The sequence below is a fragment of the Carcharodon carcharias genome, chromosome 10 (assembly GCF_017639515.1).
Source record: "Carcharodon carcharias isolate sCarCar2 chromosome 10, sCarCar2.pri, whole genome shotgun sequence".
In the NCBI taxonomy this organism is placed as follows: domain Eukaryota; kingdom Metazoa; phylum Chordata; class Chondrichthyes; order Lamniformes; family Lamnidae; genus Carcharodon; species Carcharodon carcharias.
Genome location: NC_054476.1, coordinates 98,748,388 through 98,762,398, shown reverse-complemented (window position 1 = coordinate 98,762,398; position 14,011 = coordinate 98,748,388). Strand labels below are relative to the sequence as shown.

At 59.4% G+C, this 14,011-nt stretch overlaps 1 protein-coding gene across 3 annotated transcripts in view; it reads right to left on the bottom strand.

Moving 5' to 3' along the window:
* Positions 1–13,796, bottom strand: part of mybpc3 (myosin binding protein C3) — a 1,308,988-nt gene extending 1,295,192 nt beyond the window's left edge. For all 3 annotated transcript variants that reach the window (XM_041197987.1, XM_041197986.1, XM_041197988.1), the window contains exon 1: positions 13,682–13,796. In XM_041197987.1, coding sequence (XP_041053921.1) covers positions 13,682–13,706 — 25 coding nt within the window. In that variant the 5' untranslated portion in view covers positions 13,707–13,796. The remainder of the gene's footprint in view (positions 1–13,681) is intronic.
* Positions 13,797–14,011: the final 215 nt, after the last annotated feature.

Genomic DNA, 14,011 nt, shown 5'->3' with positions numbered 1-14,011 from the left:
CACACACTCACACCCCATAGACACCCCTCACACACACACACACACACACACACCCCATAGACACCCCTCCATACACACACACACACCCCCATAGACCCCCCTCCACACACACACACATACCCCATAGACCCCAGCCTCAACACACACACACCCCATAGAACCCCCCTCCGCACACGCACACACCCAAATAACCCCCCCTTCACACACACAAACACGCACCCCATAGACCCCCCCCTCCACACACACACACACACACACACACACCCCTTAGAGCCCCCCTCCACACACACACACACACACCCCCGATTGACGCCCCCTCCACACACACACACCCCTTAGAGCCCCCCTCCACACACACACACACACACACACCACCCAGTGATGCCCCCTCCACACACACACACACACCCCCCATAGATGCCCCCTCCACACACACCCCCCATAGAGCCCCCCACCACACACACACAAACACCCCCCTTAGAGCCCCACTCCACACACACACACACCCCATACACACCCCTCACACACACACACTCACCACATAGACACCACTCCACACACACACACACCCCCATAGACCCCCCCCTCCACACACACACACACACACCCCCATAGACCCCCCCCTCCACACACACACACATACCCCCCCTCCACACACACACACACCCCTTAGAGCCCCCCTCCACACACACACACACACACACCCCATTGACGCACCCTCCACACACACACACACCCCCCATAGACGCCCCCTCCACACACACCCGCCATAGAGCCCCCCTCCACACACACACAAACACCCCCCTTAAAGCCCCCCTCCACACACACACACACACACCCCCCATAGACCCCCCTCACACACACACACACACACCTCCATAGACTCCCCCTCCACACACACACTCATACCCCCCCCAGACCCCCCTCACACACACACCCCATAGACGCCCCTCCACACACACACACACCCCCATAGACCCCACCTCCACACACACACACCTCCATAGACCCCCCCTCCACACACACACACACCCCCATAGACCACCCCTCCACACACACACACCCCCATAGACACCCCCCTCCACACACACACACACACACACACACACACACACACACACACACACACACCCCATAGACCCTCCCTTCACACACACCCTATAGACACCCCCTCCACAAACACACACACACCCCATAGACCCCCGCCTCAACACACACACACCCCAATAACCCACCATTCACACACACTCACACCCCATAGATCCCCCTCACACACACACACACACACACCATAGACACCCCTCCACACACACACACACCCCCATAGACCCCCCCTCCACACACACACACACACACCCATAGACCCCCCCCCTCCACACACACATACATACCCCCCCTCCACACACACACACACACACACACACACACCCCTTAGAGCCCCCCTCCACACACACACACACACACACACACCCCATTGACGCACCCTCCACACACACACACACACCCCCCATAGATGCCCCCTCCACACACACCCCCCATAGAGCCCCCCTCCACACACACACAAACACCCCCCTTAAAGCCCCCCTCCACACACACACACACACACACACACACCCCCATAGACCCCCCTCACACACACACACACACACACCTCCATAGACCCCCCCTCCACAAACACACTCATACCCCCCCATAGACCCCACCCTCCACACACACACACACACACCCCATAGACCCTCCCTTCACACACACCCCACAGACTCCCCCTCCACAAACACACACACACCCCATAGTCCCCCGCCTCAACACACACACACCCCAATAACCCACCATTCACACACACTCACACCCCATAGATCCCCCTCACACACACACACACACCCCATAGACACCCCTCCACACACACACACATCCCCATAGACCCCCCTCCACACACACACTCCCATAGACCCCCCTCACACACACACCCCATAGACGCCCCTCCACACACACACACACACCCCATAGACACCCCTCCACACACACACACACCCCCATAGACCCCCCCCCACACACACACACACATACACACCCCCATAGACTCCCCCTCCACACAGACACACACATACCCCCACATAGACCCCCCCTCCACAGACACACACACACACACACCCCATAGACCTTCCCTTAACACACACCCCATAGAGCCCCCCACCACAAACATACACACACCCCATAGACCCCCGCCTCAACACACACACACACCCCAATAATCCACCATTCACACACACTCACACCCAATAGACCCCCCCCCTCCACACACACACCCTAGACCCTCCCTTCACACACACCCCATAGACCCCCCCTCCACACACACACACACCCCATAGACCCCCGCCTCAACACACACACACCCCATAGAAACTCCCTCCGCACACACATACACCCAAATGAACCCCCCTTCACACACACACCCCATAGACCCCCCCTCCACACACACACACACACACACACCTACACCCCATAGACCCCCCCCCTCCACACACACACACACTCATCCCATAGACGCCCCGTCCACACACACACACACACGCCCCATAGAGCCCCCCTCCACACACACACACACACACACAGCCCTCATAGAGCCCCCGCACACGCACACACACACCCCCCATAGACACCCCTCCACACACACACCCCCCATAGACACCCCTCCACACACACACACCCCCCCCATAAACACCCCTCCACACACACACACCCCCCCCATAAACACCCCTCCGCACACAAACCCCCCCCATAGACCCCCCCATCCACACACACACCCCCCCATAGACCCACCTCCACACACACACACACACCCCATAGACCCCCCTCCACACACACACACCCCATAGACCCGCCCTCCACACACACACACCCCATAGATCCCCCATCCACACAAACCACACACACCACACACAGCCTTCATAGACAACCCCCGCACATACACAGCCCCGATAGACACCCCCCCACACACACACAGCCCCGATAGACACCCCCCCACACACACAGCCCCGATAGACACCCCCCCCACACACACAGCCCCGAAAGACACCCCCCCCACACACACAGCCCCGATAGACACCCCCCCCACACACACAGCCCCGATAGACACCCCCCCCAAGCACACACAGTGCCCCCATAGACAGCTCCCCGAGCACACACAGCCCCGATAGACACCCCCCCCACACACACAGCCCCGATAGACACCCCCCCCACACACACGGCCCCAATAGACACCCACCCCAAGCACACACAGTGCCCCCATAGACAGCTCCCCGAGCACTCACATCCCCGATAGACACCCCCCTACACACACACAGCCCAGATAGATACCCACCCCACACACACACAGCACAGATTGATCCCCCCCCCAGGCACACACAGCCCTCAGAGACACCCCCCAACACATCCAGCCCCAATAGACACCCCCCCCGCAAACAAACACACAGCCCCCATAGACACCCCCCCTACACACACACACACACAGCCCCCATAGACACCGCCCCCCGCACACACAGCACCCACAGCCACGATAGACAGCCCCCCGGCACACATACAGCCATCGACACCCCACCCGCGCACAAACACACACACACCCCATAGACCCCCCCCAACACAAACACACACAGCCCCCATAGACCCCTCCACACACACACACACACCCCATAGACATTCCCTTAACACACACCCCATAGACCCCACCACAAACATACACACACCCCATAGACCCCCGCCTCAACACATACACACACCCCAATAATCCACCATTCACACACACTCACACCCAATAGACCCCCCCTCCACACACACACCACATAGACCCTCCCTTCACACACACCCCATAGACCCCCCCTCCACACACACCCCATAGACCCCCGCCTCAACACTCACACACCCCATAGAAACCCCCTCCGCACACACATACACCCAAATAAACCCCACTTCACACACACACACACACACACACACCCCATAGACCCCCCCTCCACACACACACACACACCCCATAGACCCCCCCTCTACACACACACACACTCATCCCATAGACGCCCCGTCCACACACACACACACACACGCCCCATAGAGCCCCCCTCCACACACACACACACAGCTCCCATAGAGCCCCCGCACACACAAACACACACCCCCCATAGACAACCCTCCACACACACACACCCCCCATAGACACCCCTCCACACACACACCCCCCCCATAGACACCCCTCCACACACACACCCCCCATAGATCCCCCATCCACACAAACCACACACACCACACACAGCCTTCATAGACACCCCCCCGCACATACACAGCCCCGATAGACACCCCCCCCACACACACAGCCCCGATAGACACCCCCCCCACACACACAGCCCCGAAAGACACACCCCCCACACACACAGCCCCGATAGACACCCCCCCCACACACACAGCCCCGATAGACACCCCCCCCAAGCACACACAGTGCCCCCATAGACAGCTCCCCACGTGCACACACAGCCCCGATAGACACCCCCCCGACACACACAGCCCCGATAGACACCCCCCCCACACACACGGCCCCGATAGACACCCCCCCCAAGAACACACAGTGCCCCCATAGACAGCTCCCCGAGCACTCACATCCCTGATAGACACCCCCCTACACACACACAGCCCAGATAGATACCCACCCCACACACACACAGCACAGATTGATCCCCCCCCCAGGCACACACAGCCCCCAGAGACACCCCCCAACACATCCAGCCCCAATAGACCCCTCCACACACACACACACACACACCCCATAGACCCCCGCCTCAACACACACACACCCCAATAACCCACCATTCACACACACTCACACCCCATACACTCAACCTCCACACACACACACACACAAACACACCCCATAGACCCTCCCTTCACACACACCCCATAGACACACCCTCCACACACACACACCCCATAGACCCCCGCCTCAACACAAACACACCCCATAGAACCCCCCTCCGCACACACACACACCCCATAGACCCCCCCTCCACACACACACACACTCCTCCCATAGTCGCCCCCTCCACACACACACACACACACCCCATAGAGCCCCCCTCCACACACACACACACAGCCCCCATAGACCCCCCCTCCACACACACACACACACACACACACCCCCCCATAGAACCCCCCTCCACACACACACACCCCATAGAATCCCCCTCCACACACACAGACCCCCATAGACCCCCCATCCACACGCACACACACACCCCATAGAACCCCCTCCACACACACACAAACACACCCCACAAACCCCCCCTCCACACACACACACACACACCCCCTATAGACCCACCCTTCCACACACACACACAGCCCATAGACCCCCCTCCACACACACACACACACCCCATAGACCCCCCTCTCCACACACACACACACCCCATAGAACCCCCTCCACAACACACACGCACACCCCATAGACCCCCCCTCCACAACAAACACACACACCATAGCCCCCCTCCGCACACACACACCCCCCATAGACCACCCTCCACACACACACACCCCCCCATTGACACCCCCTCCACACACACACACACACACCCCCCCATAGACCCCCCCTCCACACACACACACACCCCCCATAGACCCCCCCTCCACACACACACACACACACCCCATAGACCACCCTCCACACACACACACAACCCATAGAACCCCCCTCCACACACAAACACACCCCAAAGACCCCTCCTCCACACACACACTCACCCCATAGAGCCCTCCTCCACACAAACACACCCCATAGACCGCCCCCACATACACACTCATAGTCCCCCATAGACACCCCCTCCACACACACACACACCCCCCATAGACCCTCCTCCACACACACACACACCCCATAGATCCACCTGCGCACACACACACACCCCCCATAGACCCCCCCTCCACACACACACACATCCCCCCTAGAACCCCCTCCACACACACACACCCTATAGACCCTCCTCCACACACACACACAAACCCCATAGATCCACCTGCACACACACACACCCCCCATAGACCCCCCTCCACACATGCACACACCCAACAGAAAACCACCCCTCCACACACAAAAACCCCATAGACCCCCCTCCACACACACACACCTCAATAACCCCCCATTCATTCACACACACACCCCATAGACCCCCCTCCACACACGCATACACACACACACACCCCCCATAGACACCCCTCCACACACACACACCCTCCCATAGACCCCCATTCCAGACACACACAACCCCCATAGACCCACCCTCCAAACACACACACACACACCCCCATAGACTCCCCTCTACACACACACACACACACCCCCCATAGACGCCCCCTCCACACACACACAAACACACACCAATAGACCCCCCCTCCACACACACACACACACACCCTCCATAGAGCCCCCCTCCACACACACACCCCATAGACCCCCCCGCACACACACACACACATACCCCATAGACACCCCTCCATATACACACACCCCCCATAGACCCCCCCCTCCACACACACACACAAACACACACCCATAGACCCCTCCTCCACACACACCCACACACACCCCCATAGAACCCCCTCCACACACACACACAAACCCACGCATAGACCCCCCCCTCCACACACACACAAACCCCTTATAGACCCCCCACCACACACACACACACACACCCCTTAGACCCCCACTCCACACACCCACACACCGCCCATAGAACCCCCCTCCACACACACACACACCCCTAGAATCCCCCTCCACACCGACACACCCCCCATAGACCCCCCCTCCACACACACACACACACCCCCCATAGACCCCCCCACCACACACACACAGCCCCATAGAACTCCCTCCACACACAAACACACCCCCCCATAGATCCCCCCTTCACACACAAACCCCCCAGTAGACGCCCCCTCCACACACACAGCCACCCCATAGACGCCCCCTCCACACACACACACATCCCATAGACCCCCCCTCCACACACACAGACACCCCATAGACCCCTCCTCCACACACACACACACACACACACACCCCATAGACCCCTCCTCCACACACACACACACACACACCCCATAGACCCCTCCTCCACACACACACACACACACACACCCCCCATAGACCCCTCCTCCACACACACACACACACACACCCCATAGACCCCCCCTCCACACACACACACACACACCCCATAGACCCCCCCTCCACACACACACACACACACCCCATAGACCCCCTCCACACACACACACACCCCATAGACCCCCCCTCCACACACACACACACCCCATAGACACCCCCTCCACACACACACACCCCATAGACCCCTCCAACACACACACACACCCACCCCATAGACCCCTCCTCCACACACACACAAACCCCATAGACCCCCCCTCCACACACACACACACACCCCATAGACCCCACCTCCACACACACACCCCATAGACCCCCCCCACACACACACACAGTTCCCCATAGACACCCCCTCCACACACACACACACCCCATAGGCCCTCCTCCACACACACCCCATAGATCCACCTGCACACACACACACACCCCCCATAAACCCCCCCTCCACACACGCACACACCCCCCAAAAAACCAGCCCTCCACACACACACGCACCCCCCATAGAAGACCCTCCACACACACACACACATCCCCCCTAGAACCCCCCTCCACACACACACACACCCCAATAACCCCCCATTCACTCACACACCCACTCCATAGACCCTCCCTCCACACACACCCCATTGACACCCGCTCCACACACACCCCATAGACCACCCCTCCACACACAACCCATAGACACCCCCTCAGCACACACACACCCCATAGAACCCCCCTCCACACACACACACACCCCACATAGACTCCCCCTCCACACACACACACACACACACACACCCAATAGAGCCAGCCTCCACACACACACACACACACACCCTCCATAGAGCCCCCCTCCACACACACACCCCATAGACCCCCCGCACACACACACACACACAAATACCCCATAGGCACCCCTCCATATACACACACCCCCCCATAGACCCCCCCAACACACACACACCCCCATAGACCACCCCTCCACACACACACACCCCCATAGAACCCCCCTCCACACACACACACACACACCCCCGCATAGAACCCCCTCCACACACACACAAACACCCCTTATAGACCCCCCCTCCACACACACCCACACACCCCCCATAGAACCCCCCTCCACACACACACACCCCCCATAGAACACCCCTCCACACAAACACACCCCCCATAGAACCCCCCTCCACACACACACTCACCCCATAGACCCCCCCCTCCACGCACACACACACACACACCCCATAGACACCCCTCCACACACACACGCCCCCATAGACCCCCCTCCACACACACACACACACCCCATAGACCCCCCCTCCACACACACACACCCCATAGACCCCCCCTCCACACACACCCCCCATAGACCCCCCCTCCACACACACACACACCCCCATAGACCCCCCCTCCACACACACACACACCCTCCCCATAGACCCCCCCTCCACACACACACACACTCCCCCCATAGACACCCCCTCCACACACACACACCCCCATAGACGCCCCTCCACACACACACACACACACACCCCCATAGACCCCCCCTCCACACACACACACACACACCCCACATAGACCCCCCCTCCACACACACACACACACACACACCCCCATAGACCCCCCCCTCCACACACACACACCCCCATAGACCACCCCTCCACACACACACACCCCCATAGACCCCCCCTCCACACACACACACACACACACACACCCATAGACCCCCCCTCCACACACACACACAAACCCACGCATAGACCCCCCCTCCACACACACACAAACCCCTTATAGACCCCCCTCCACACACACACACACACCCCTTAGACCCCCACTCCACACACCCACACACCGCCCATAGAACCCCCCTCCACACACACACACCCCCCTAGAATCCCCCTCCACACACACACACCCCCCATAGACCCCCCCCCCACGCACACACACACACCCCCCATAGACCCCCCCACCACACACACACAGCCCCATAGAACTCCCTCCACACACAAACACACCCCCCCATAGATCCCCCCTTCACACACAAACCCCCCCATAGACGCCCCCTCCACACACACAGCCACCCCATAGACGCCCCCTCCACACACACAGCCACCCCATAGACCACCCCTCCACACACACAGACACCCCATAGACACCCCCTCCACATACACACACACACCCCATAGACCCCTCCTCCACACACACACACACACACACCCCATAGACCCCTCCTCCACACACACACACACACACCCCATAGACCCCCCCTCCACGCACACACACACACCCCATAGACCCCCCCTCCACACACACACACACACACACCCCATAGACCCCTGCTCCACACACACACAGACACCCCATAGACCCCCCTCCACACACACACACACCCCATAGACCCCCCCTCCACACACACACACACCCCATAGACACCCCCTCCACACACACACACCCCATAGACCCCTCCAACACACACACACACCCACCCCATAGACCCCTCCTCCACACACACACAAACCCCATAGACCCCCCCTCCACACACACACACACACCCCATAGACCCCACCTCCACACACACACCCCATAGACCCCTCCCCACACACACACACAGTTCCCCATAGACACCCCCTCCACACACACACACACCCCATAGGCCCTCCTCCACACACACCCCATAGATCCACCTGCACACACACACACACCCCCCATAAACCCCCCCTCCACACACGCACACACCCCCCAAAAAACCACCCCTCCACACACACACGCACCCCCCATAGACCCCCCCTCCACACACACACACACATCCCCCCTAGAACCCCCCTCCACACACACACACACCCCAATAACCCCCCATTCACTCACACACCCACCCCATAGACCCTCCCTCCACACACACCCCATTGACACCCGCTCCACACACACCCCATAGACCACCCCTCCACACACAACCCATAGACACCCCCTCAACACACACACACCCCATAGAACCCCCCTCCACACACACACACACCCCCCATAGACACCCCCGCAACACACACACACACACCCCACATAGACTCCCCCTCCACACACACACACACACCCCCCAATAGAGCCAGCCTCCACACACACACACACCCTCCATAGAGCCCCCCTCCACACACACCCCATAGACCCCCCGCACACACACACACACACACAAATACCCCATGGGCACCCCTCCATATACACACACCCCCCCATAGACCCCCCCAACACACACACACCCCCATAGACCACCCCTCCACACACACACACCCCCATAGAACCCCCCTCCACAAACACACACACACACCCCCGCATAGAACCCCCTCCACACACACACAAACACCCCTTATAGACCCCCCCTCCACACACACCCACACACCCCCCATAGAACCCCCCTCCACACACACACACCCCCCATAGAACACCCCTCCACACAAACACACCCCCCATAGAACCCCCCTCCACACACACACTCACCCCATAGACCCCCCCCTCCACGCACACACACACACACCCCATAGACACCCCTCCACACACACACGCCCCCATAGACCCCCCTCCACACACACACACCCCATAGACCCCCCCTCCACACACACACACACACCCCATAGACCCCCCCTCCACACACACCCCCCATAGACCCCCCCTCCACACACACACACACACCCCCATAGACCCCCCTCCACACACACACACACCCCCCCCATAGACCCCCCCTCCACACACACACACACCCCCCCCATAGACCCCCCCTCCACACACACACACCCCCATAGACGCCCCTCCACACACACACACCCCCATAGACCCCCCCTCCACACACACACACACCCCACATAGACCCCCCCTCCACACACACACACACCCCCATAGACCCCCCCTCCACACACACACACACCCCCATAGACCCCCCCTCCACACACACACACCCCCATAGACCCCCCCTCCACACACACACACACACACACCCATAGACCCCCCCTCCACACACACACACCCCCATAGACCCCCCCTCCACACACACACACCCCCATAGACCCCCCTCCACACACACACACCCCCATAGACCCCCCCTCCACACACACACACACACACACACCCCATAGACCCCTCCCCACACACACACACACCCCATAGACCCCTCCCCACACACACACACACCCCATAGACCCCTCCCCACACACACACACACCCCATAGACCCCTCCCCACACACACACACACCCCATAGACCCCTCCCCACACACACACACACCCCATAGACCCCTCCCCACACACACACACACCCCATAGACCACTCCCCACACACACACACACCCCATAGACCCCTCCCCACACACACACACACCCCATAGACCCCTCCCCACACACACACACACACCCCATAGACCCCTCCCCACACACACACACACACACCCCATAGACCCCTCCCCACACACACACACACCCCATAGACTCCTCCCCACACACACACACACCCCATAGACTCCTCCCCACACACACACACACACCCCCCATAGACCCCCCCTCCACACACACACACCCCCATAGACGCCCCTCCACACACACACACACACCCCCATAGACCCCCCCTCCACACACACACACACACACACACCCCACATAGACCCCCCCTCCACACACACACACACACACACACCCCCATAGACCCCCCCTCCACACACACACACCCCCATAGACCCCCCCTCCACACACACACACACCCATAGACCCCCCCTCCACACACACACACACACACCCATAGACCCCCCCTCCACACACACACACCCCCATAGACCCCCCCTCCACACACACACACCCCCATAGACCCCCCCTCCACACACACACACCCCCATAGACCCCCCCTCCACACACACACACCCCATAGACCCCTCCCCACACACACACACACCCCATAGACCCCTCCCCACACACACACACCCCATAGACCCCTCCCCACACACACACACCCCATAGACCCCTCCCCACACACACACCCCATAGACCACTCCCCACACACACACACACCCCATAGACCCCTCCCCACACACACACACACCCCATAGACCCCTCCCCACACACACACACACACCCCATAGACCCCTCCCCACACACACACACACCCCATAGACCCCTCCCCACACACACACACACCCCATAGACCCCTCCCCACACACACACACACACACCCCATAGACTCCTCCCCACACACACACACACCCCATAGACTCCTCCCCACACACACACACCCCATAGACCCCCCCTCCACACACACACCCCATAGACCCCCCCTCCACACACACACCCCATAGACCCCCCCTCCACACACACACCCCATAGACCCCCCCTCCACACACACACCCCATAGACCCCCCTCCCCACACACACCCCATAGACCCCTCCCCACACACACACACCCCATAGACCCCCCTCCACAGACACACTCACCCCATAGACCCCCCTCCACAGACACACACACCCCATAGACCCCCCCTCCACAGACACACACACCCCATAGACCCCCCCTCCACACACACACCCACAACCCCTAGACCTCCCCAGCTCCCCCCCACCCCTCCCCAGGTGCCCATGGTCCAGAACAGACACACTCTAGGTGATGTTACTGACTCTACTGCCATTCCCAGCAGCCCAACCTGGAATGTAGGGACAGTGACCTCTCAGAGGCTTGGGACAGGGTCGAGACCTGATGTGGTCGATCCCAGATCAGTATCAGGATCAATTTGAAGGGATTGGCTGTACATTGGGTTGTAGAGGCTCCAGCAATGGGGACTCTGCAGCAGAGACAGGGACAGACTCATCAGAGACTCTGGACTCAGGGTAACTGATCCAACCAGCTGGGATCTTAGATCACCAGGTCATACTGACCCCTTAAAGCAATCTGCAGGGTGATGCAATGAAAGTGAGAAGGTAACAGCCAATCACACAAGAATTTTAGATTTACCAAAGTAGAACTGCAACTTGGTTTGAAGATTTAAGACTTGCATTTGGGGCGATCCCAGCCCAGTAAATCCCAGTCGGTCGATCCCATCCGGACAATCCCAGTCGATCCCAAAGATAAAAACAAAAAAACTGCGGATGCTCGAAATCCAAAACAAAAACAGAATTACCTGGAAAAACTCAGCAGGTCTGGCAGCATCGGCGGAGAAGAGTTGACGTTTCGAGTCCTCATGACCCTTCAACAGAACTTCTGTTGAAGGGTCATGAGGACTCGAAACGTCAAATCTTTTCTTCTCCGCCGATGCTGCCAGACCTGCTGAGTTTTTCCAGGTAATTCTGCTTTTGTTTTGCCTAGTCGATCTCATCCGGACAATCCCAGTCGGTCAATCCCAGTCGTTCCCAACTCAGTCAATCTCCAGTCAATCCCACTCAATCCCATTTAACTAATCCCTGTAAATCTCAGTCAGTCCCAGCTCCGGGACACTGACCCTCCTTCGATCCGCCTCACCCTCTTTCTGACCTGTTTTCCTCCCGACCTCTGGCATATTGCTCCTGCTCCTGAAACGGCTTCGGCTTCGACCTCTCCGTTTCTCTCTGTCCTCCGTCCCCGAACAACCTTGAGCATCGGATTCCTCAACTTTTAAAGCCCAGGTTTCAAGACGTCACCGGATGTCACCGAACTGGGAGCAAACCAGAGAGAGAGATAGATACGGAGAGTCGGGGAGGGAGAGAGATACAGAGAGAGTCCAGGAGAAAGATAGTCAGATTGAGAGATACAGAGTCAGTGAGAGAGATACAGAGAGTCAAAGAGGGAGAGCCAGATAGAGAGATACTGCAGGGGGTGCTGGTT